The sequence below is a fragment of the Geotrypetes seraphini genome, chromosome 2 (genome assembly GCF_902459505.1).
Source record: "Geotrypetes seraphini chromosome 2, aGeoSer1.1, whole genome shotgun sequence".
In the NCBI taxonomy this organism is placed as follows: Eukaryota; Metazoa; Chordata; class Amphibia; order Gymnophiona; family Dermophiidae; genus Geotrypetes; species Geotrypetes seraphini.
The window spans coordinates 96667443-96694879 of NC_047085.1; the positions used below are offsets into that span (position 1 = coordinate 96667443).

The 27437-nt window shown below is 43.5% G+C and overlaps 1 protein-coding gene across 1 annotated transcript in view; it reads right to left on the reverse strand.

The window, feature by feature from the left end:
- Window positions 1-9350: 9350 nt before the first annotated feature.
- The window catches only part of LY96 (lymphocyte antigen 96), a 42594-nt gene continuing 24507 nt past the window's right edge, over window positions 9351-27437 (reverse strand). The window contains exons 4-5 of the mRNA XM_033935179.1: window positions 20429-20481; window positions 9351-10342 (exon numbers count right to left, since the gene is read on the reverse strand). Coding sequence (XP_033791070.1) covers window positions 10247-10342; window positions 20429-20481 — 149 coding nt within the window. The 3' untranslated portion in view covers window positions 9351-10246. The remainder of the gene's footprint in view (window positions 10343-20428; window positions 20482-27437) is intronic.

Below are 27437 nucleotides of genomic sequence, written 5' to 3' on the forward strand. Positions count from 1 at the left end.
GCAAATGGCTTTTGAGCAGTTTTGTACCTGGTGCACTTTTTACCTGCCCTGTATTTAGAAGATGAATCCTGAGAAAGTTTTTTTTGCCTATTGGAAAAAAATAGATGTAATCCCTACCTACGGTGTGATAAAATCTCCAACCATCCAGTAGCTTAAAATCTTGTATACTACTGCAGGCAATTACCAAATTGTCCCTGCTTGGACAAAGCCTGGGGCACACTTTCTACCAGCATGCTTTACACCAGTGGTCTCAAAGTCAAATCCTTTGCAGGGCCACATTTTGGATTTGTAGGTACTTGGAGGGCCTCAGAAAATATAGTTAATGTCTTATTAAATAAATGACAATTTTGCATGAGGCAAAACTCTTTATAGTTTATAAATCTTTCCTTTTGGCTAAGTCTTAATAATAATATTGTAATTTATAGCTAAAGAGACATATAATCAAGAAACTGTTTTATTTTACTTTGTGATTATGATAAACATACCGAGGGCCTCAAAATAGTACCTTGCGGGCCACATGTGGTCCCCAGCCACGAGTTTGAGACCACTGCTTTACACCAATCTTTGAAAGGAAAGAACATGCATACTTTTGATTAGAAACTAGCCAACAACACAAAATATATGCAGTCATTTGCACTAGAGTTTGGCTGAAACAGTACAAGTGAATATCATACAATACTAAGGCCCGAATTCTGTAACCGGCACCTATTGTTAGGCACCTATTTTGGGGGCGCCCATCTAGATAGGCGTCTATCTAAATTGAGCAATAAGCTCAATTAAGCTTTTTAATCAGAAAGAATTGAAACTTAGGCGCCTATCAAGAAAGAGCGATTCTGCAACAAGGCACCTCTAAAAATTTAGGCGGCCTTCAAAAAAATAGGCGCTATGCATGTTAGGCATGGGTGTGGCTACATGTTAGATTGTTGCAGAATCGCTGCTCTTAAGCAAGAAGGAGACCAGAGCAGGCACAGAGGACAAAGCAGGTACAACACACAACCAGGCATACACAGAGAACACACAACCACGCACCACTAAAGGAGAAAAATTAAGAGGGGACAGATTCAGAACCAATTCTAGGAGGTTCTTCTTCACCCTAAGGGTGGTGGACACCTGGAATGCGCTTCCAGAGGGTGTGATAGGACAGAGTACGATACTGGGGTTCACGAAGGGATTGGATGATTTCCTGAAGGAAAAGGGGATAGAATGGTATAGATAGAGGATTACTATACAGGTCCTGGACCTGATGGGCCACCGCATGAGCAGACTGCTCGGCATGATGGACCTCTGGTCTGACACAACAGACTGGAGCAATGGTCTACTATTTGGCAGCTGAGCTTTAATGCCAAGAAGTGTAAAGTTATGCACCTTGGTAGCGGAAACCCTTGCAGAACCTACACTCTGAACGGTGAGACCTTAACTAGAACTGTTACAGAACGGGACTTGGGAGTAATCATTAGTGAAGATATGAAGGCTGCCAATCAAGTGGTGAAAGCTTCATCCAAGGCTAAACAAATGCTGGGTTGCATCCTGTCACAAGCCCGAGTCCAATGCCGGCCTTGTGCCAGGGAAGAGTCACAAAAATCACTCCCTGAAACTAGTCCGGGCTGACCATGTTATCCCTGATAAACAAGAGCAAGAACAGGAAGCACAGGCTGTGTTTAAACCTAAGGCTGAACACAGCCTGATGAAAACTGGTAAGGGCTCTTTAAATCCTCCATTTTGTGTCAAGCTGGCTAAGCAGGGGAGAAGGAAAACACAGCTGAAGGAAGTTCAGCCCAGGAGTAGGGCTGGGCGTGGTGCAGCAGCTTGGCAGCATTTAGAGGGCTGGCTGACCAAGAGGAAGGGAGACAGAGGAGAGGCTCTCATGTGGAAGGAGTCTCCTAGTCCCCCAGAGCCAAGGGACATTGAGATGTTGGACACTGAACTAGAGGATACAACCTTGGAAAATCCTGAAGGTGAAGCCATGGAGTACAGCACTTTACCTGAGGTGGGAATGGGTGAAGAAATGGAAACTAATTAATTTGAAGTTGTTTTTTTTTGGTGCTAAGTTTTGTTGAAAGTTTCCATTGCCATTGAGTATAAGTATTTTCCTGAAGTATGCTAACTAAGGGAATGTATGATAGCCCAAGAGTATGCTGGTATGAGAAGTTTTTTTTTTTTTCTTCTTGCTTACCAAGAAGACTGCTGTGGAAGGAACTACAGCAGGTTCTTATTCAGAAAGTGTAAATATCCTGTAAGCTTGAGACAGGATTTACACAGCACCAGGGTGAATAGTTTTCAGAGTTTTCTTTGTTGGAGAGTCAAGGACTGTTAGAGACTCTGCTACACCTGGGGGACATTGCTAAAGAACTTTGGAACAGATATCCAGACCAGGCTGGTTACAATGATATTTTGTTTGTGTTATTTTTGCCAAAGAACATTGGAGTACATTTTTCTTTTGATGCATTTTACTTTGATGTGTGAATTGAACAATAAATTTGACTTTTGTTATTCAGTACTTACCTGTGTGAGGCCATCCTGTTTCTTCACATAAGATAAGTTTATATACAACAGGGACTTCCTCCTTCTTGAGGAAGCACGCTGGAGGAGAATATTGCTAGCGTGAGCCGGTTACTGCGAGCTTTGAGGACCGGCCACGCTACAATCCGGAGAAGTTTCGTCAGCCGAAAGCCCAAAGTGGTAATGCCGCTTTACAGGTCCATGGTGAGACTACATCTGGAATACTGTGTTCAATTTTGGAGGCCACATTATCAAAAGGATGTGCTGAGAATAGAGTCGGTTCAGAGATTGGCCACTAGGACGGTCTCAGGACTCAAGGATCTCCCATATGAAGAACGTCTAGGTAAGTTGCAGCTATACTCTCTCGAGGAACTCAGAGAGAGGGGAGACATGATAGAGACGTTCAAATATGTTATTGGCCGTATGGAGGTGGAAGAAGACATCTTTTTCCTTACAGGACTTATGGCGACAAGAGGGCATCCACTAAAAATCAGGGGTGGGAGATTTCATGGTGACATTAGGAAGTATTTCTTCACCGAAAGGGTGGTTGATCGTTGGAATGATCTTCTACTTCAGGTAGTAGAGGCCAACAACGTGCTTGATTTTAAGAATAAATGGGATAAACATGTGGGTTCACTTCAAGGAAGTGCTTAGAGGGGTGGGTTATTCAAGTGGGCAGACTTGTTGGGCCGACGGCCCTTTTCTGCCGTCATACTCTATGTTTCTATGAGTGGATAAGGCGAGAGGTGGGCCGTCCTAGACTTAGTCGTCTGGCAGCCATAATCAAAACAGGTATAAGTTCCGAATCGGGCTGCTGAACTGATCGCGGCTGCAGCGATCAGCTCAGCTGCCCAGGCAACCCGTCCCCCTGCACCGGTAATGATCACGGCAGGAGAGATGCCTGCCCCTTCCCAGGTGGTGGGTGCGCGGTCTGGCAGAGGTTCGGGGGGGGGCTGTTGTGTACAGCAGGAGGGATTGGGCACCCCCCTGCCAGTGATCACGCAGGTGTTTCGAGGTAGGGGGTTGTATCCGGCAGGAGAGATACCCTCCTACCAGGGAAGATTCAGGGGGGTCACAGGGGATCACAGCAGGAAAGATTGGGCATCTCTCCTGCCATAGAAGATTTGGGGGGGGGATGTGGGGGATCGTGGCAGGAGTGATTAGGCATCTTTCCTGTCGTGATCATTGCAGGGGGGAGGACGGTTCCAGGATTCTGTAACCAGTGTTGTTTATGACAGACACCGGTTAGAGAATCCTGCTTTTAGGCGAAGGACTGGCCCCTCCTTCACCTAAAAGGTCTTGTTTTGGGCGTTTGGGACTTGGGCAATTTTTTGGTCGCGAATGTGTTGTAAGGATACACGTAGTGGCGGTCTGGGCAATTAAACTGCTAAACATAGCGGTAAGCCATTCTAAAAAAAAAATTTCATTTTGGACAGTTTTTTGAGAATAGACATTTCCCTGCTGCCTACTTTCTACGCCTAGGGACTTAGGCCAAAAGGGGACTTAGACGTTTCTTTTGATTATGCCCCTCCACGTTTCCAACGTTAAGGGCTGTTCTCTAAACTTTGTGAGGGAATACCAAATGACCTCATTATTATCTTTTGATTACAATTTACAGCCATCCTTGAGGTGCACATTGTTTCCTGAGTTAAATCCTTCTGAACATTCTACGCAGATTAACACTGGCTCTAGTCCAGCACTAATCGGTTCTATTGCCAGCTTTAGTTTCTGCTAGTACAGCTCCCTTTACTGGTCCTTAATTATATTCTTTACACACACACACACACACACACACACACACACACACATACATTAACTGTACAAGATAAGTTGGTTAATACAAAGAGATTCAGCACCAACTTCCTTTTCTGTGTTGTGAGTAAGGATTAACTGTGGAAGAAGCTTTCAACATTTGTGCTCCTGTTAGCTCTTATAATTAAGCTTGTCTTTTGTTTGTTCTGATGCTGAACTGCCTTCCTTCCACAGAGCTCTATCCCTCTTAGTAAAAGGCAAGATAAAAATAGAGGATTCTTTTTACAAAAGGGCATTGTCATAGGAATGTTCTAGAAGAGATCTTTCTAAAGACACAGCACTGATAATAAAATATTACAGTTTCTACAGAAAAAAAAAGATTTTTGTACACTTAAAAATATTGTGCCCCTAATGAAGTCAATTAGTATTATACAGGTTGTTGTTTTTATTGAAAATATTTTTATTAATGATCACAACACAGGCTGTACAGGCAACCAACAATGCGCAATACAAGTACAAACAGTAGGAGAAATGCAAAACAGTCAATATACATGCAAAATATGTGTGGTATCCAAATACAGTCCTGGCGCAATCAACACTTTTAATATAGAGAACCTCCCCATGGTTTTTAATCTCAGCTGAAAGGCCAAGAACAAACCATCCTCAGCTTATGGAATATTCTATTAATGAATGAGCTATTTGGTGTGTTCTTTCACTTTGTTCATGACCTCAACAAATGCAGGAATGAATTCACTTTCACTTAGCTGCATATTATATTTGTAAAGTATTTGTATGCATTAATGGTATTTGTAAAGTATTAGCAGATGTATACAGGGCATTCTTTATATATTGTGACGCTGCCGGAGTCCGTGTATATGCTCGGCTCTGGTCAACGCTCAGAATAGCCTGCGTCCTACGTGCTTCCAGAAAAGCTGGAAGTCCTGCTGGGCACACAATCCAATGAGGAAGCAAAAAGGATTCCAAACAGTCACTTTCAAAATAAAATAAAGTCCCACTTTATTGTGGCAATGCAGCTTGAACAAGATTCAGTTCATTCTTTCCCAAAACATAAGAAAAATGGAACAAAAATCAAATCGAGTTGAAAAGCAAACAGCCAACAACTCACACCTTCCTTGCAGGTGATACAGGTAAGTAGCAAAGTGTAGTCCCAATCGTTCTGCCTTTGGCAAAATAGGCAGCAACCAACTATCACACTTCCTTTATAAATAAAGCCAGTGCTGTGCCCAAGCCTAGATAAAAGAGTGACTTGGCCCCAACCAACTTAACTGTAGTTGGTGGGGGAGGGGAGTAGCAGAATCCACTAACTTTACTCTGTAAGTAACAGAATGCCACAAATGGCCCCACAATCCCAACCTAGGATATTATGTGGATTCTTCCCCAAACTACTTCCTCAGGCACACAATCAAAAATTGAAACTTTGCTGGCTTTCAAAACAAAAACATAAACTCAAACAGTCCAGCACACTGAAACCTAACAAAAAGGTTTTCACTTCCAGGCACCTAGTAAGGAGCTCAGCACTGCTCCCTTACTTCTTACAGGTGCACAGCATTCCCCAGCAAAAAGCCTAAACGATTGCTAGCATGAGCATACAAACAGAACACAACCAGCAATTAAACTTAACTTTCCTCCATAGGGCAAGCTTCTGTAATGTTGGCAGTTTCAAGGCAGTCCATGAGCTCTGGTTCTGCTAGCTGGTTAGCTTCAGGGTCAGGGGCTGGATCCACCATCTCAATGTCCTGGCAAAGTTGAGGTTCAGGAGAGCTATCCTGCCAACCTCCTTCCTGGGCTGACCCAGGGCAGACTGCCTGCTTCCTCCTCAGAGCAGCCTCTAGTGCATTGAGGTGACCACGCCCTGTTCTCTGAGGGGGAGGGACAGCCTGCAGCTTCTGCCTAGCTTTCCTAGGACTTCTAATTAGCTCCTGCAGCTGGGAGTTAGCTGAGAGAGTAGGAGGATTCAGTGGCTGTTCCAGGCTGTTACCCTCATAGTCCTCTTCTCCCCAGGGATCTGTAATCTGGGATTTAAAAGGGAATGCAAAGTTTTCCCTATTCCTGGACTCTAGCCTGTCACACTGATTAGCTCTTTTAATGGCTGGGCTAGGTTTAGCCAAAGCCTTACCTGGCACAAGCCGAGCTTTAGGGCTAGGGTTGTGACAATATACATCTAGCAAATACTGTATGCCTTGCTTTTCAGGTTTACAAAGAGACAAAGACATTTAATCCAAGTGAGACATAATGAACATCAATTCAAGGAAATTCCCTATGGGTAAGATAAAGAGGCTTTGAGAAAGACAAATAGGTTTAGGTTTTAAAAATGTCATCAGAAAGATGTGTTTTCAGGTTGGATAGGAATCTGGCAAGAGAGAAAGTGTAGAATATGTGTTCATGGATGCTATGGCAGCCACTTGGCACAGCAAACCAGAAAAAACAGTTGTAAGGTGCGCTAGCGGTTTTAGCGCGCGCTTAGCGCATGCTACAATGCCACGCATGCTAAACGCTAACGCCTCCATAGAGCTTGCGTTAGTATTTTTTATTTAGCACGTGGTTTGTGCGCGCTAAAAACACTAGTGCATCTTAGTAAAAGGAGCCTTTAGTGTTAGTGGAGTAGGACATGAATAGCAGCCATTGCCTACTGAGAAAAGGGGATACGGGACGTATTGGGCTACTGCGAAGTGGATACATATGTAGGGAAAAAAACCAAGCAGTTTGAATTACACTTCTCCCTCCGGATTCACGGGGGATAGGGGCAGAGCCAGACCGCGAATGGTGAAAAACCGTGAATATCCGGCTCTGACCTACCCCCACCTCCCTCCCGCCTTACCTGGTGGTCTAGCGGGCTTTCGGGGCAGGAGCGATCTTCCTACGCTCCTGCCCCGTGCAGATCGCCATTAGGAAATGGCTGCTGTGAGTTCCCATAGTCTCTCGAGACTACGACGGGAACTCCCTACAGCTATTTCCTAATGGCGAAGTGCACGGGGCAGGAGCGTAGGAAGATCACTCCTGCTCCAAAAGCCCGCTAGACCACCAGGTAAGGCCAGGATGCCAGAGGGAAGACTTAACGATGTTTTTCTTTTTCTTTTTCTCCCTCCCCAAAAAATCGCGAATATGTGAAACCGCGATTACCGAAACTGCGAATGGGGAGGGGGAAGTGTATACTTCTCCCTCCATGTTCGCGGTTTTATTACTCGCGACTTCAATTATTCACTGTTTTTACCTTGCTGGCTCCTCCCCCCCAAATGACATCATCCCAGAGTGCTGATAAAAAGTTAGGCGCTTCTTTTCCCAGCACTTGCTTAAGCGTGCAGAGAGAAATTTGCTTTTGCCCAGCACTTCCTTCAGCATGCAGCTCTTGCTGCAGCTATGTCAGCAGGTGCGAAGTCATTACACGTTGTGCAATAAATAATTTGGTTTTCCAAAACAATCACGAATGTGAACATTGATTTTTATTCACGATTTCATCGTATTCACGAGGGTTTTAACACAAAAAAACTGCGAATAGCATATAAAAAGTTATTTGTGGTTTTTCCATATTAGAAACATAGAAACATAGAACATGATGGCAGAAAAGGGCCACGGCCCATCTAGTCTGCCCACCCTAATGGCCCACCCCCTAACTACCTCCATGAAGAGATCCCACATGCCAATCCCATCTTTTCTTAAAATCTGGCACGCTGCTTGCCTCAATTACCTGTTGTGGAAGATTATTCCAGCGATCAACCACCCTTTCGGTGAAGAAATATTTTCTGGTGTCGCCATGAAATTTCCCACCCCTGATTTTCAACGGATGCCCTCTTGTTGCCGTGGGTCCTTTAAGGAAAAAGAGATCCTCTTCCACCTCGATACGGCCCATGACATATTTGAACATCTCGATCATATCTCCCCTCTCTCTGCATTCCTCTAGTGAGTACAGTTGCAACTTACCCAGTCGTTCCTCTTACGGGAGATCCTTGAGTCCTGAGACCATACTGGTGGCCATTCGCTGAACCGACTCAACTCTCCGCACATCTTTTTGATAATGCGGCCTCCAGAATTGTACACAGTATTCCAGATGGGGTCTCACCATGGATCTGTACAACGGCATTATGACCTCGGACTTACGGCTGACGAAACTTCTACGGATACAGCCCATGATTTGTTTAGCCCTGGATGAAGCTTTCTCCACTTGATTGGCAGTCTTCATGTCTTTGCTAATGATCACCCCCAAATCACGTTCTGCTACAGTCCTTGCTAGGATCTCACCATTTAGGGTGTAAGTCCTGCATGGATTTTTGCCGCCAAAATGCATGACCTTGCATTTTTTGGCATTGAAACTTAGTTGCCAAGTCTTTGACCAATGCTCCAGCAGGAGTAGGTCCTGAGTCATACTGTCGGGCATTGACCTTTTGTCGGGTACTGTGCTTTCATCTGATGTGCGGTTGCCTACCATGTTGCATAGTTTGGCGTCATCGGCGAATAATGTAATTCGCGGGTCAGCTCCGCCACTAACCCCTGTGAATACAGAGGGAGAAGTGTAAATTCAGGATTGGATGGAAATAGTGTTACCAGATGTCCGGATTTCCCTGTTCATGTCCTCCTTTTGAGGTCATGTCTGGGGGTCAGGACGCCAGCGCTTTGTCCAGGTTTTGAAAAATCTCCTTCAAAATTGCCGTCAGGCAGGAGGGTGCGATGACAGCACGCGCGTACGCATGATATCATTGTGTTGCATGCGCACATGCACAGATGCCCTCCTGCCAGAGCAGGCAGCAGGGGGTGGTGCTGAGGCAGGACTAGGGTGGGATTGGGGGTGGGACTGGGGCGTGATATGGCAGGCACAGGTGGAAACGGGGGTGGGTCTAAGGCAGTGGTCTCAAACACGAGGCCCAGGGGCCACATGCTAGGTACTATTTTGAGGCCCTCGGTATGTTTATCATAATCACAAAAGTAAAATAAAACAGTTTCTTGATCATATGTCTCTTTAGCTATAAATGACAATATTATTATTAAGACTTAGCCAAAAGGAAAGATTTATAAACTATAAAGAGTTTTACCTCATGCAAAATTGTCATTTCTTTAATAAGACATTATTTATTTCTGAAGCCCTCCAAGTACCTACAAATCCAAAATGTGGCCCTGCAAAGGGTTTAAGTTTGAGACCTCTGGTCTAAGGGGTCCGGATTTTCCGAACGGAAAATCTGGTATCCCTAGATGGGGACCCAAAGTAATGATTCAAGATGAGGGGTTACATGATCATAACAGCGTCAAAGAGAGAAGATCTGAACAGACTGCAACAGAAAGATTGTTCAGTAGAAGATCCATGTGAAGCAGGTTGCATTAAGCTAAGCAGAAAGTGATAAAGAAAGAAAATAAAGGTTCTGATAGCATGTTCCGAGAGAAAGAAGCAGATTCTGGAAATGCTGTAGAGGAAAAATCAGCACTTTTTGGCAGTGTGCTGGATGTGTGCAGAGGGAAACAAAGTCGAAAGCAATCCTGAGGTTTCAAACTGAGGGGGCCAAGGCAACGGTTACATCATTCACAGGTATCAAGGAAGGGATGATGAGGGAAGCAGTTGTGGAGGGGAAAAATACATTCTTTTTTTGGCTAAGTTGAGTTTTAAGCAACAATAGATCATCCAGACAGCAACGCTGGACAAACATGTTGAGATTACAACTGGCCTCTTCATAAGAAAACTGATACAGAAAGATAGATCTGGCAGTCATCCACATAAAAATGGTAACGATGCACCAACTGATAACAGGACAGCAGTGGAAAATAGAGCTTCAGAAGGCATACGGAAAGTGTATTGAAAAAGGTAGGAAGAGAACTGAGAGAACAAATGCCACAGCCCAAATAAGTTCAGGGTCAGCTGAGCAAACCATGCACTTCTTTGAAGAGCATAGCACTCTCATCCAGAGGCCTTTTTTGGCAATGTGAAGAAGTGAGGAGGGTTCACATAAACAATCTTTAAATACAGAAAGATTTTCTGATGCTTCTTGATGGTCTAATTCTTCAAGATCAAGGTTGCATTTATACATAGAAGTACAGTCTCTTCCTGCTGTTCAACAGTCATTGCTTGAAGAGAAACAGTATACGTTCCCTAAAAAAGATAATTCAGTACATAATTATGTTTACAATACATTGCACTGGTATGGTAAATAGTATCAAGTTTCAAGTTTAATATTTTTCTTGATTGATCGCTTAATCAAATTCTAAGCGATGAACAGATTAAAATATAGTCAAATGGAGACAAAACAGTACAAACTTTAAATAATAACATTGGGTAGATAACTAATACATTATACTCATTACATAAGGTAAGATAGGGGTTTGAAATACAATTAATAAAGAAAAGCAAAACAAAGGAAAAATACAGTAGGGAAACAAATAAACACAGAGCATAATACAATAAAATAAAATCGCTGGTTTAAGAACTGTTAAATTAAATATTTAAAGCATCTTTAAAAAGAAATGTTTTTAGATTACTTTTAAATTTTCCTCATTGTAATTCAGATAGGCACATGGCATAGTTAAGTGACTACCTACCTTGCATTTGGAGAAACACTCACTTACCCCCTGCATGGACTTTGCACTTATTTGATTTTTTGGCCTGTCCTCCCAAAGGAGCTCAGAACGGGTTACAAATCATTTTTCCTATCTGTCCCGGTGAGCTCACTACCTCTCTCATATAACCCTTCCACTATGCCAAAATTACTGCACTATGGCCCTCTATTACTAAGCCGCTAAATGCTTCGACACTGCTCTAATTCTATGAACGTTGGAGCATTTAGCTCTTCGGGCCGCAATAGAAACCTCTACCACAGCTTAGTAAAAGGGGGGTATAATAGAAGGGCTCCTTACTATTGGAGCAGAAAATTGAATTTGATATGGGGAGTTAGAAGGATCCTATTCTCCATCTTGTGTATTCAGCTGTATTTACACATTAAGGACCAAATTCTATAAACAATGCCCAAATACTGTAAATGGATAGGGGGCTCATAATAAAAAAAATAATAATAATTTTTAAACGTCCAAAAATTGGCCTAAATCGGTACTTGGACGATCAAAAAGATAAATCGTCCAAGTTCCAATAAAGCTAGTTCTAGACATATTTAAAACCAGCTTAGGCCTTTCCCCTGCCTCTGAACGCCTAGAGCGAAAAGAGGCATTTTTGGAGGAGGGGAAAGGGCGGGAGGTGGGCTGACCTAGACTTAGTCATACAGCAAGTATAACCAAAAGTTTAACGAGGATGCCCAGTCGGAACTTATATATTTTGACTTAGACCAAGTCAAAACAGGTATAACTTCTGATCAACTCAGCAGCTCTAGCAACCTGCCCACCCCTGATGCGATTGCGATCCCCCCTGAACTTCTGTGAATACCGGCAGGAGAGATGCCCAATCTCTCCTGCCAAAGATGGCACCCCCGAACTGCCCATCCCCACCCCCGCGAATATGGGCAGGAGGGATTCCAGGCCCTCCTGCCTATGGTGCACCCCTGACACCCCTCAAATACAGGCAGGAGGGATCCCAGGCCCTCCTGCCCAAGGTACACCCCCGATACCCTCACCCCCCTCAAATACGGGCAGATGGGATCCCAGGCCCTCCTGTCCATAGCCCCCCACGAACATTCCCCTGAACCCCTGAACATCCCCCTACTACCTGGACACCCCCCTGACCACAGACACCCCCCCAACTTACCTGAACATTGGCCAGCTGGACAGGTCCCAAGTCCGGACAGCCGGCAGACCCACTATCCTTGGAATGGCGGGCCTAGGGCCTGATTGGCCCAGGCGCCTAAGGCCCCGCCCATAGGAGGGACCTTAGGTGCCTGGGCCGACTGGAATTGGCCCAGTTGCCTTAGGCCCCTCCTATGGGTGGAGCCTTCTGCACATGGGATAGGTTGGCCCCATATGCCTAAGGGCCCACCCACAGGAGGGGCCTAAGGCAGCAGGGACAATTCTGGTTGGCCCAGGCGCCTAAGGTTCCTCCAATGGATGGGGCCAATCAGGCCCTAGACCCATCATTCCGAGGATGGCGGGTCTGCCGGCTGGACAGACTTGGGACTCAGCTGGCCGGTCAACATTCAGGTAAGTTAGGGGGGTATCTGAGGGTTCAGGGTAGCCGTTCAGGAGTTCAGGGGGTGTTGGGGGGATTGCAGGGGGTTGCGCCATGGGCAGGAGGGCCTGGAATCCCTCCTGCCCATATTCGAGGGGGTTGGGGGGTCAGGGGTGTTCCATGGGCAGGAGGGCCTGGGATCCTTCCTGCCTGTATTTGAGGGGGGTGGGAGGTGTTGGGGGTGTGCCATGGGCAGGAGGGCCTGGGATCACTCCTGCCCATATTCGTGTGGTGGGGGGCGGTTTAGGGGTGCCATCTTCAGCAGGAGGGCTTGGGATCCCTCCTGCCGGTTTGGGGTTTGTCAGGGGGGGGGGAATGCAATCATTGTGGTGGGGGGTGGGCCAGTTACAGGATTCTGTAACCGGCATTATTTATAACTTCAGTTAGACATGAATAAAGTTTACATTTAATGGTGGAATGGAGGTTCGACGTAAATGATTATATGGCATTTCATCAATTCAGGATAAGGACCTGAAATAACATATATGTTATAAGAGGTTCTATGTACTGAGCTTTTTACCTCTATATGATACTTCAACCTCCTAGTGAACTTACTACTTGGGAGAATTTTTTCTAAAGTTAGGGTGCTGTGTGAACGGCTTGAGCAGGATGTTATTTATATTATATTAATACCCACACAAGCTGTTACATTTGTATGTATTTAAAATTTTTTCATTTGCTTTTTTATGATCCAAAGAAACCCCCTTTTTTCAAGATGTCATCTCATTGTGGGTTGGATATTGTTTTAAGTGATCCATGTTTTTCTTGTGATTAGTTAGGTAGCATTATGAAATATCTGCTGTGTACCTTCCACTCAACCCCTCTCTTTCTCTTCCTTCCAATCCCTTGTCTTCATACAGACTGAGGATTTGAGGAAATGCGGCTGGTATCTGTGGCAGCACAAGCAGGATTATCTCCAGGGGTTGAGATAGCAGCAGCAGTGTCAAATGCACACACCATGGGCTACCTCACTCATCCGCACTTGGGGACTGGTAACCATCTATGATGCCACAAAGTACAAGTGCTCAATAAGGACCCCTAATAAAGGTCCTCAGACCAGGTATAGCACAGACAGTGCACAGGTAGCTGTAGGCAGCAGGCCCACATCCTAGAGGAAGTTTGCTATTGAATGAACTGTCACTATACCTGAACACTCTAACAGGGTTACTCTAAACAGTATGTGGCAATGTATAACCAATAGGCAACGGCTGGTCCCCTAAACCCCATATACCATGGTTAACTCCCAAACTACAATGTCCATCTTGGAATATATAATGGTCAAATGTGCATCTGATGGAAAACATGACTGTAACCAATGCACCACCCCCTGGACCAACTTCTGCAGGGCCAAACCAAGCAGCCCCTAGGGAGGAAGATAAGTAGGGGTTGAGTGGCAAGAAGGAAGAGGAGGAGGATTGGGAGAAGAGCCAACAGCTGCAAACCTCCCAACACACCATGCCTCTTTCCTGTCTACCCTAGTGCCCTATTCCACCCCAGAATAATAGGACCAGCCTCAGGAGGGAAAGGACAATGTCTTCCTGCAGCTGCCCCATCTTCCCTGACACCTCCTCCCTCTGTCCACAGTGATCTATTCCATTTCCCTAATTCTTTTTGTTCAGTGCATATAGTTTTTTTTTTTAATGAATCTTATTTTTTTTACACTTTTGCACTTTTATTTGTATAGTTTCAATCATACTTTATTATATTATACTAGTCTTTAAGCTCGTTACATTAACGGGTGCTAGAATATATGTCTGCCTTTCTTTCTGTCTCTCTCCCTACTCCTGTCTGTTTATTTCTGTCTCTCTCCCTCCCGCTGTCTTTCTTTCTATCTCTCTCCCTCCCGCTGTCTTTCTTTCTGTCTGTCTCACTCCCTGGCCCCCTTTGTCTGTCTGTCTTTCTGTCTCTCTCCCTGCCCCTGTGTCTTTCTTCCTTTCTTTCTGTCTTCCTCCCTACTTCCCTGTGCAGCAGAATTCTATGAGCATTCCCTCTCCCTCCATTTCCCTGTGCAGCAGCATTTTTTCCTTCCCTCCCACTTCCCTGTGTAGAAGCCGAAGCAGCATTCCCTACCCCTCTATTTCCCTCCCCCTCCATGTCCTTGTGCAGCAGCATTTATTCCCTCCCCCCACTTCCCTGTGCAAAAGCCGAAGCAGCATTCCCTCCCCCTCCATTTCCCTGTGCAGCAGCATTTTATTTCCCTCCCCCCCACTTCCCTGTGCAGCAGCCACAGCATTCCCTCTCCCTCCATTTTCCTGTGCAGCAGCAGGATTTCTCCATCTCCCCTACACTTCCCGCAGTCTGGCTGGCTCCCTTGCCAGAGTTATTTTTAAATTTAAAGGTGCCCGGTGGCTCCTCTAACGATCCTCTGCATCAGAAGTCTTCTCTGACGCAGGTGCAGCTCATGAGAGGAGCCGCAGCGGCACCTATAAACTGAAAAATAACTCCGGCAAGGGAGCTGGCCAACTGGCAGCTCAAGGAGAGCCATAGCTTCAAAACGGAGCCCTCTGTCGGACACTCTCCTGCCGCTACTAACAGTGGACAAACTGCCATCGCCGTCATTATGAAACCGCCACCGCAACCGCCACTCTCCTGCCGGTCCTCTAGGCGCAACTAATAGGCGACCAACAAACTGCCAAACACAGCCGTATATGCCTGAAGCCAACTGCCATTGAAAGAGCTGCACGCTCATGCGCCTCCAGCCACCGCACGCGCCGTGAGGACTGGCACAGAAGTACACCCACGGCACCAGGAATCACGATCTGTCAACAGCACATGCGCGGTTAGGGTTTTATATAGAGAGATGGGTAATTATTTTTATTCTATACATTGTTACTTTGTTATTATGGGGCTCATTTTCAAAACAGAAAAAATGTCCAAAATGCAGCACAAAGCAGCACATAGACATTTCTTTTTGCCCAAACATCCAAATCACTATTTTTGAAATGGTTTTCTATACAGGTTGTCTGCAGTCTGTCTAAATCTCAAGGGGACATATTGGAGGTGTGTTTTGAGCAGGACTAGGACAGGCTTATGATTTTGATATTTTTCTGCAATAATAGAACATTGTAAAAACATTTAGGGCAAAAAAAAAAAATAGGATGTTTGAGGCTAGACCTGCTTCAATAACACATAAGTGCCAACAAGGTCCCAAACTAACCATATGACCACTGGAGGGATTAAAGCATGACCCCCTCCCACTCCTCAAAGATGTGAAAGAACAGTACGTATCATCCTGTATGACAGCTGCAGTCCTAGCCAGTCCTATTAAGTAGCAAGCAGGTGGGATCTCTTAGAGAGAGAGGAAGAGATATTGGTTACTGCAGATGGTCAGATTGGATGGGCCATTTGGCCTTTATCTGCCATCATGTTTCTATGTCACATGTAATCTAGTGGTTGGTGCAGTGGACTGCAGCAAAGGGAACACAGGCCCATATCCCACTCTAACTAGTACACTGGTGGTAGAAAGAGTTAAAGAAGAATACCCTAGTGTGAGAAAATCAAAGTATGGGATGATGTAAATCATAGAAACTTAGAAGATAAAGGCCAAATGGCCCATTTAGTCTGCCCATCTGCAGTAACCATTATCTCTTCCCTTCTCTAAGAGATCCCTTGTGCCTGTCCCATGGTTTCTTGAATTCAGACATAGTCTCTGTCTCCACCACTTCCTCTGGAAGACTGTTCTACACATCTACCACCCTTTCTGTAAAAAAAGTATTTCCTTAGATTACTCCTGAGCATATCACCTCTTAACTTCATCCTATGCCCTCTCATTCCAGAGCTTCCTTTCAAATGAAAGAGACTCGACTCATGCACATTTACTCCATGTAGGTATTTAAACGTCTCTATCATATCTTCCCTCTCCTGTCTTTCCTCTGCAGGGGTGTCCAACCTTTTGGCTTCCATGGGCCGCATTGGCCGAAAAATATTTTTCTGGGGTCGTACATATGCGCAAATGCTGCAGCAAGACAGAGGAGAGAGCCGGCAAGACGGTAAACACCCAGGGGCAGCAGAGGAAAACACTGCATCGCCCTCGACCAGGGCTGCACAAAATACTTCACGGGGCCATATGCGGCCCTCGGGCCACAGATTGGACACCCCTGCTCTAAAGTATATGTATTGAGATCTTTAAGTCTGTCCCCATATGCCTTATAACAAAAAACACACACCATTTTAGTAGCCTTCCTCTGGATTGACTCCAACCTTTTTATATCTTTTTGAAGGTATGGTCTCCAGAATTGTACAAAATATTCTAAATGAGGTCTTACCAGAGTCTTATACAGGGGCATCAATACCTCCTTTTTCCTACTGGCCATACCTCTTCCTATGTACCCTAGCATCCTTCTAGCTTTCACTGTCACCTTTTCAACCTTTTGGCCACCTTAAGATCATCACATACAATCACACCCAAGTCCTGCTCTTTTGTCATGCTCATAAGTTCTTCACCCCCCTAATCCAGGGGTGTCAAAGAGCCTCCTTGAGGGCCGCAATCCAGTCGGGTTTTCAGGATTTCCCCAATGAATATGCATGAGATCTATTTGCATGCACTGCTTTCATTGTATGCTAATAGATCTCATGCATAGTCATTGGGGAAATCCTGAAAACCTGACTGGATTGCGGCCCTCGAGGAGGGACTTTGACACCCCTGCCCTAAACAGTACCACTCCCTTCAGGTTTTTGCAGCCCAAATGCATGATCTTGCATTTCTTAGCATTAAATTTTAGCTGTCAAATTTCAGACCATTCTTCAGGCTTTACTAGTTCTTTCTTCATGTTATTCACACCATCTGGGGTGTCTACTCTAATGCAGATTTTGGTATCATCCACAAAGAGGCATATCTTACCTGACAGCACTTCAGCAATATCGCTTATTGACAGATCAGCTGGACGAGAATGCCACCTGCACACCTTGCTGCTTCACCTCTCCCAGAGCCACAAAGTCACTTTTGATACATTCGCAGGGGAACCTGGCTGTATCATTAGTGCCAACATGGATGAGCAGCATTGGATAATAGTCATCAGACTTGATCAGTCTTAGCAATCTCTCCATAAAATCTTGGATTTTGGCACCAGGCAGACAGCATACCTCCTGGGACATCATGTCTGATCTGCAGGTGGATGCTTCTGTACCCCTCAGAAGGGAATCGCCAAATACCACTACCTTACATATCCTAGTGGTCATGGATCCAACAATTTTGGGGATTTCACACTTTGGTCCTTCCTCTCCCTGAGATGCTCTCATCTCCTCCACTTCCAGGGCAGCATACCGGTTCTTCAGTTCAAGGGCGGGTAAAGTCACAATACCAATCTTGCATGGTTCTATAATCTGAGTCCAGCTGTTTTCCCTAAGCACAGCCTTCCCCATTGCTGGAAATATTTGATGCCTCATGAACCATTTCATTGATGTATCTCTCATTCTCATGGATACTTCTCAGTCTTGCCACCTCCTTTCTCTGTTCCTTATTTCCTTAATGAGGGATTCAAGCTGATGACAGCTTGTACATGGAACCACTCCCTCTTCCTGGATAACGCAAACTGTGTACCGCAGCACACTAGTGTGCCTCCTCAGATTTCAAAAGTGCCGCAACACACTGGGGGGGGGGGGGGTGATAAGGAGAGGCGCCGGTGCCGGCTGACTGCCTACAGGATGTGCCTCTCGTGGCGAGAGACACATCCTTTAGGCAATCAGCCGGCACCAGCTCTTTTCCTTCTCTCCACGCCTCTTCCCTGCTGGCACCCCGCACTGGCAGCTCAGGGCCCATCTGGAGGGCCTTCGTGCATGTGTGGATGTTGGCCTGATGTCATCATGCATGCATGTGATGTCATCACAGTGATATATGCGCACTTCCGGATGCCTCGAGCTGCAGCCACTACGTTTAGTGTGCCACAGCTTGACAAAGTTTGCAGGACACTAATGTAAATGGAGAGGGCTAGAAGAGGTGCAGAGCAACTGGTAATTTAAACATCCATTGTGGAAACTGTAAATATTTTGAAGGTACTAAACTAATTGCCCTGAAGTTATGCAATAAATTTAGGGCTCCTGTTGTACATCACCGAGGAGTGAAGAACAAGAAATGTGAGGATATCTGATTGGTACTGGGGCCTTCTATCCTTATCCTTGGACCAGTAAAAATACATATACTATAAAACCTGTAACTTGGTTTGCAAGTGTTTTGAAAGACAAGCAAAACATTTTATTAAATTCTAATTTGATGTACAAGCAATGTCTTGCAATACAAGTACATACAGTATACACACATCACAACTGAGCCGATGGTTCTTCTCTCTCTGACACTGCAAGAGTGTAGTGACTGTTCTAAATGAGTGAGGTCTTGCAATACAAGTGCGTATATTATTTTGTATTAAAGTTTATGGGTTGTGGAACGAATCGTCTGAGTTTCCATTATTTCTTATGGGGAAATTCGCTTTGATATGCAAGTATTTTGGATTACCTGCATGTTTTCGGAACGAATTATGCTCGTAAACCAAGGATTTACTGTATATATGTTCTCTCCTCCTATAAAAATGTAATATAATGTATTTATTTATTTAATTAATTTTCTATCCCGTTGTCCCAAAGAACTCAGAACAGGTTACAGGTTAATCTGTAAATACATTTCATACAGTACATTGCTTATTTGAAGCTGTAGCCCATTTTCATATGATTCTCTTCCTTGACTGTTCTCTAGAAGTGTGCTGTCCAAATATTTTTATTTCATTTAATTTCCTGTGTCCTTTTTTGGGGATTTTTGTTTTGTTTGGATCTTTGTTTTCTTTTGAACTTTTTCATTATGGGAGCCATATCATTACATTAAATTACATTAGTGATTTCTATTCCGCCTTTATCTTGCGGTTCAAGGCGGATTACATAAGAATTGTTATGATATTAAGAAGTACATATTGTTAATATAATAAGAAGTACTTAAGGAATAGTTTGAACATTTTCTAATTTGCTAAGAAGTAGATAATATTGCCAGAGTTTGGGACATGTCTGGTTGTGTTATATTGGTTTTATGTATATTTTGAAGAGTAGGGTTTTTGTTTCTTTTTTGAAGGTTTTGTAGTCTGTGGTCGAAATCAGCGGATTGATGAGTTGTCTGTCCAGTTTCGCTGCTCTGGTGGCCAGTAGGTTGTCATACAGTTTTCTTCGTTTGACGTTTTTGGTTGGCGGGTGTGTGAATATTGTGTGGGTTCTCCTGTGTCTGGTTGAGGTGGATTGAATTAGTCGATTGTTCCAGTAGGTTGGGCTGTCTCCATTTATAGCTTTAAATAGTAGGCAGTGGAATTTGAAGTGTACTCTGGCTTGCATTGGGAGCCAGTGTGAGTCGTGGTATGCCTCTGTGATGTGGTCGTATTTTTTTTCAGCGAATAGATGAGTCTTAGGGCTGTGTTTTGTATTGTTTCTAGTTGTTTTATTGTGGTTGCAGGGCAGGGGAGATATAGTATGTTGCAGTAGTCTATTATCATCAGCAGTGTACATTCACTTGGAAAAAGTGCACACTTTTCTGAGAGACTGCACACTTTTTGCAAAGGCTGCTCATGTTTTCAGAAGAGTGTGCACTATCGACATTAAATAAACCCCCAAATTATAGGGTTTTCCTATTGTTTTAGGTAATAATGTTTTTGACATTTCCCATGTCATGTCAATCAAATGCACAACCTACCCTTTTCACCTCTACAATCACATTCTACCCTTGCCTAGGCACATATATTCCCACAAATATAGAGCCCATTTTACAAAGCCATGATAGCAAGTCCTGACCCAGCAAATTTGACAAAGCCCATGTGAACTGAATGGGCTGCATCACATTTGCTGTGTGGGAATCACTACCACAGTTTTGTAAAAGGAGCCCATGGAGAGAACATGGCAGGCCTCGCTAAACTTCAGAATATCATTTTGTTTCTTACTTACTGATATAATACTCATGCATTTTTAATGCAGCAAAAGATATTGTAATCAGATAGCAGTAGTATTTATTGAATATTTTTTAACAATATACTCTGATTGCAATAAAATATTATTTTCTTCACTTGAAGTATAGATCGATAACAGTACAAAATCAGTGAAACATACCGGTTGATATTTAATCTTTGTAAATCGGTGTTCTTTAGTTATGTTGATTGTCTCTGTCAAATAAAGCAGATAAAGTAGATTTCATGAGTCTAATTTGTCACTAATAGAGATCAGAGTCCCACATAATCAAAGATTTACCAAGATCAAGTACCTGCTTAATACTGTACACAAAATATAACCTAATTGGATTTTTCACATACAGATTTACTCATTACAATTACAATACAATACAATCGTTATTTATATACCGCCGATACGTCAAGGAAGTTCACAGCAGTTTACATAAAACAAACGAATTAATACAAAATAGTGAATTGGTTATCCTACAATTATAAATTCTTAAGTACAAATTCCTCAAAAAGGTAGGTATTCAGATCTTTTTTAAAAACTCTTAAAGTTAATTTGCTGAATAATCTGAATAAGCAGTTTTCCATAGTTTAGCTGCTTGATAAACTCAGGTTGAATTATAAATTCTGGTATATTTTATATTTTTAATTTCAGGAAAACAAAAAGGATGGTTTTGGTCTTAAATTAAAAGATGTCTCAGTGGAGAATTTAAAAAGTTGTGGTATATAATCTAGAGCAGTGGTCTCAAACTCAAACCCTTTGCAGGGCCACATTTTGGATTTGAAGGGCCTCAGAAAAAAATAGTTAATGTGTTATTAAAGAAATGACAATTTTGCATGAGGTAAAACTCGTTATAGTTTATAAATCTTTCCTTTTGACTAAGTCTTAATAATAATATTGTAATTTATAGCTAAAGAGACATATGATCAAGAAACTGTTTTATTTTACTTTTGTGATTATGATAAACATACCGAGGGACTCAAAATAGTACCTGGCGGGCCGCATGTGGCCCCCGGGTCGCGAGTTTGAGACCACTGATCTAGAGTGTCCCCACTGCGAGTTTTAAACAATATACAATAAAATTTATAATAGATTCTAGCTTCAACTGGTAACCAGTAAAGGTCTTGTAGATAAGGTGTGATCCAATCACTCTTCTTCAATCTGAAATTTAGGGCTCCTTTTACTAAGCTGCGCCAGCAGTTTTAGCACGCGCTAGATGCTAACGCCTCCATGGAGCTGGCATTAGTTTCTCCACATAGCGTGGGGGTTAGTGCACGCTAATCGGCAGCGTGAGCTAAAAACGCTACCGCAGCTTAGTAAAAGGAGCCCTTAGTCTTATAGCTCTATTTTGCAGAGTTTGTAGTTTTTTAAATATTGTTCTGCGACAAATGCTGATCTGGAAAATTTACCTCTCCCAAGTTTCCAAGACTAAAGATATAGAATAATGGGCAGTGGCGTACCTAGCATATGTGACACCCGGGGCCCATCATTTTTTGACAACCCCTCCCCCCCAATCTGTATGAAAAACATGATTTTTAGTAACAATCCACACGTCACACAAGAGTATACCTAGGAAAAGGCAGCATTTTACATATTGCAGTGAGCAGTACAACATCAATACACCCATTGTAAAACTAACAAGCCAGACTAGTACAGATCAATCCTGCACAGTCAATCCTAACAGAAAACCATGTTTTTTGAACACAGAGAACACACCTTCGCCTAGTGTGGAATATGTAATCACAAACTAACCCCTCACCCTTTTACAAAACTGTAGTGCAGTTTTTAGCCACAGTGGTAACAGCTCAGACGCTCATAGAATTCTGAGCGTTGGAGCTGTTACCATCACGGCCAGCACTAAAAAATGCTCTACAGTTTTGTAAAAGGGGCAATAAAATAGAAATATGTAGACAAAGGTTAAATTGAACCACCACAGAAACAGGACATATGGTCTTTTTCTGACATCATTTTCTCTTTCTATATTTTTATGTTATGTTTCATTTTTATTCAGAGAAACTGGGTATGATCAGAAGGCTATTTAATCACATAAACCTGCCATCTTTATATGTCTCATAAGAAACTTATTTTCATTGTACAGTATTTCATTTTCATTTAAGGCAATGAAGGGACAATTTGTAGTGGGATACCATGAGAAGACCCTGTGGAAAGGAAGTCAATCAATAAAGGGCCCTAAAACAGTGCAAATACTTTATTCATTTCATTTGTTTACTATGGTCCCCTTTTATCAAGCTGCATTAGGTTGTTTTTTTTTATCGCTGGCCGCTGCAGTGTCAGAGCTTTTACTGCAGTGGCTGGCAATAAAAGAAACGTAATGCAGCTTGATAAAAGGGGGCCTCTATTTTATTAACAGGGCCAGCTCAACCTATGGACCATGTGAGGCCCTGGCCCAGGGCACCAGTGAAAAAGAGCACCAAAATCCTAGTCCGGTCTACCTATAAAGTCCTAGAGGGATAGATGCTAGACTGAGATTTTGGTATCCTTTATCATCTGTGCCATGAGCCAGAAGGAGGGGGAGGACTTGTGAGAGGGAGGAGATACTGGATCACAGGCAATGGAAGGGGCAGAGTAGAGATGCAGATACAAAATTGTAGTTGTGTAGGGGTGTCAATAAAACCAGCCCTGACTATTAATCATTTCTCTTTATGGTGGTTTGCAACAATACATACATAAGCACAACTGACAGCATGATTAACATACAAACATAGCAAATTACGGTGCATAATTAATGAGTGATTGTTAGCACTGGTGCATTACCATATTTTCATAAATAGTCCCCTATATAGAGAGAGATTAATAGTGGAAATGGAGTAGTTTAGCTATAACTTTCATATGTATTATAGCCTAACATAAAATCAGTACAGTATTCCACTCAACACATTTTTGGCTGCAAGTTATTATTTTGAAATTCTGGCAAATCTCAAAGTACTGACAAACTGTAGAGAGTGCTTATAGCAGATAAGGGACAGATTTTGCTTTCATCTGTTAGCTTTCTATAAATATTAATTGTGGCGTGGTTTATGGAGTGTCACAGTGTCTTGAAGAAAACTCACTTTTGTAATTCATTATACTTTTAAGATTTAATGAATTTATTGTGTGGTAATTATATATTATTTTCAATTGCATATGGTAACACCACTTGCTAAAGGAGACAAATGATTGACAATTTAGAGAGTATGCAAATTGAGCCAATAACATTTGGCAACAGATTCTGGTCCGAGGGTCCTTTTCTCACTTTTTGGTGGGAGTTTATGCATGATTTTGGAAATAATAAACTATTGGATTAGATCTTAATTCAAATTTTAGTAAATAACAGAAATTTCTTCTGGACAAGGAATTTTTGGAGAGATAATGCCCTGTTTGGGTTAAAGGCTCTTAGTTTTACCTTACCAGGGGTTGGTATGAGGGCCACAATCCCAGTCGGGGTTATCAGGATTTCCCCAATGAATATGCATGAGATCTATTTGCATACAATAAAGGCAATGCATTCAAATAGATCTCATGCATATTCATTGGGGAAATCATGAAAACTCGACTGGATTGTGGCCCTAGTTCTTTACCATTTCCATAAACATTTACTTCTGGGGAAATTTTAACTCAACAAATAAAGATTCTGCACACAGCATTTTATAATTCAGCAGATTTAATGAAAACAATACGTTGACTGCCTAATTCTATTTATGTGTTACTTGGATTCATATTAATGCCATTTTCACATGTAAGTGGCAAGAACACACCTAAGCACTTTCCTGTAAGGGTACAAATAGCATTTAAATACAAAGGGGGGGCATTTACATGAGCATAGCATCAGCGAGACATGGGCAAGCCCAGCTTACAGAATACAGTAAAGCACAGTTACTTACCATAACAGGTATTATCCAGCGACCAGCAGGCAGATATTCTCACAAATGGGTGACATCACCAATGGAGCCCCGGTATGAACCACTTTAAAAGTGCATCACCACTTTAAGTCTTTAGAAAGTTTGCGATAGCCCGAACCACGCATGCGCGAGTGCCTTCCCGCCCGACGTAGGGCGCACGGTCCCTCAGTTAAGATAAGCCAGCTACGAAGCCAACCCGGGGAGCTGGGTGGGATGTGAGAATATCTGCCTGCTGTCCCTGGATAACACCTGTTACGGTAAGTAACTGTGCTTTATCCCAGGACAAGCAAGCAGCATATTCTCACGAATGGGTGACCTCCAAGCTAACAAAAATGGGATGGTGGAAGAGTTGGCCTAAGAAAATAAATTTTGTAATACAGATTGGCCAAAGTGCCCATCCCGCCTGGAGAAAGACTCCAGACAGTAGTGAGAAGTGAAGGTATGAACTGAGGATCAGGTGTTAGCTTTACAGATTTCCTCAATGGGTGTAGATCTAAGGAAAGCTACAGAAGCTGCCATAGCTCTAATGTGGGCTGTGACAAGACTCTCCAGTGCCAGTCCAGTCTGAGCATATCAGAACGAGATGCAGGCAGCCAGCCAGTTGGAAATTGTTCTCTTGGATACAGGATGCCCCAACTTGTTTGGATTAAAAGAGATGAAAAGTTGGGGAGATGTTCGTTGTGGCTTTGTCTGGTCAATGTAGTAGGCCAAAGCCCGCTTACAGTCTAAAGTATGCAAAGCAGTTTCTCCAGCATGAGAATGAGGTTTAGGAAAAACCACTGGTAGAACAATTGACTGATTGAGATGAAATTCAGTGACTACTTTTGGAAGAAACTTTGGATGTGTACGCAGAACCACCTTGTCATGATGAAAAACTGTGAAAGGTGGATCTGCTACTAATGCTTGTAACTCACTGACCCTTCTGGCAGAGGTGAGAGCAATACCACTTTCCAGGTAAGAAACTTGAGATGAGCTGTGGCTATTGGTTCAAATGGTGGTTTCAACAAGCTGGAAATTACCACATTAAGGTTCCAGACAACAGGTGGGGGCTTGAGAAGAGGTTTAACATTGAAAAGCCCCTTCATAAATCTGGAGACCAAAGGATGAGCCGTGAGAGGCTTTCCCTCGACTGGCATGTGAAAAGCTGTAATTACATTACATTACATTAGGGACTTCTATTCCGCCTATACCTTGTAATAGCACTGAGATGGACTCTGATAGAGGTAGATTTGAGGCCAGAGTCAGACAGATGAAGAAGATAATCCAACACCAATTCCACTGCCAAGGATGTTGGATCGTGATGATGAAGAAGACACCAGGAAGAAAATCTAGTCCACTTTTGTTGGTAACATTGCTGAGTTGTTGGTTTCCTAGGTGCATCAAGAATTTGACAAACAGGCTGAGAAAGACGTAAGGCAGAAGGATTCAGCCTGAGAGAAACCAAGCTGTCAGGTGTAGAGATTGCAGGTTGGGATGCAGAAGCGATTCCTGATTCTGAGTGAGCAGAGTAGGAAATATTAGAATAGGCTTGGGCTCCCTGGAGCTGAGTTGAAGTAGAAGGGAAAACCACTGTTGTCTAGGCCACCATGGAGCAATGAGAATCATGGTGGCTGCTTCTCTCTTGACCTTGAATAAGGTTCTCAACATGAGAGGAAGTGGAGGGAATGCATATTGAAACAGACCCGTCCAATCCAGGAGAAAAGCATCTACTGCCAGACGGAGAGGAGAGTAAAGTCTGGAACAAAACTGGGGCAGCTTGTGATTGTGAGGAGCCGCAAACAAGTCCACTTGAGGAGTGCCCCATTGAGAAAAGATGGACTGAAGACTTGCAGAGTCGAGAGTCCATTCGTGAGGTTGGAGAATTCTGCTGAGGTTGTCTGCTAGGGAATTCTTCTCCCCTTGAATGTAGACTGCCTTTAAGAACAGTTTGCGAGCTGTCACCCAAGTCTAGATTTTCTGGGCCTTCTGACACCACAGGAGAGAGCCCGTGCCTCCTTGCTTGTTTATGTAGTACATTGCTACTTGATTGTCCGTGCAAAGGAGGAGGACTTGAGGGCAAAGAAGATGATGAAAAGCCTTGAGGGCATAAAACATCGCTCTGAGTTCTAAGAAATTGATGTGAAATTTCTGCTCCCTGGCAGTCCACAACCCCTGAGTCCACAGATCATCCATATGAGCCCCCCCAGGCATAAGGGGATGCATCTGTTGTGATGATCTTGTGATGAGAGGGTAAATGAAAAAGGAGCCCTCTGGATAGATTGGAGGAGGTCATCCACCATTGATGCTTCTGCAGAAGAGATGATGTCACAGATATATGTTGTGAGAGAAGATCCGTTGCTTGAGACAACTGAGAGGCAAGGGTTCACTGAGGAGTGCAAAGATGTAGCCTTGCCAGTGGTATAACATGGACAGTTGAAGCCATGTGGCCTAGAAGAACCATCATATGACTGGCAGAGATGGTTTAAAGAGGAAGCAATTGCTGACACAGATGGATGAGAGCCTGAAGGCGATCTGGAGGAAGAAACACTCTCATGAGAGTAGTGTCTAGGTTTGCCCCCAATGAATTGCAGACGTTGAATTGGAATGAGATGTGATTTGGGGTAGTTGACTTCAAATCCTAGAATTCGGAGAAAGGAGATGGTCTGAGATATTGCTTGGACCACTTCCTGAGAGGAGACAGCCTCCAGGTAAGGAAAGACTTGAAGGCCTTGTGATCGAAGAGAGGTGGCCACCACAATTAGGCACTTCGTGAAGACTCTGGGAGAAGATGCTAGGCCGAAGGGAAGTACCTTGTATTGGTAATGACAATGATTGATTTGAAAATGGAGATACTTCCTGGAAGCTGGATAAATCAGGATATGTGTGTAGGCTTCCTTGAGGTCCAGGGAGCATAGCCAGTCGTTTTGATTGAGGAGAGGATAAAGCAGGGCGAGGGATAACATCCGGAATTTCTCCTTGACTAGAAATTTGTTGAGAGCTCTGAGATCCAGAATGGATCTGCTTATTGAGGGGAACTTCCTCGATAGCATTCAGCAGAAGAAGGAATTTCACCTCCTGCAGAAGAAGGAAGGACTGAGAAGGGTCCAAAGCAGACTCTCTTGGAGGATTGTCTGGTGGAAGAGTCTGAAAATGTAGAGAGTAACCCTGGCAAATGATGTTGAGGACCCATAGGTCCGATGTGATGAGTTCTCAATGACTGATGAAAAGCTGAAGACGACCTCCGATGGGCTGAGACAAAGTTTGAGAAATGTTGAGATTGGCTA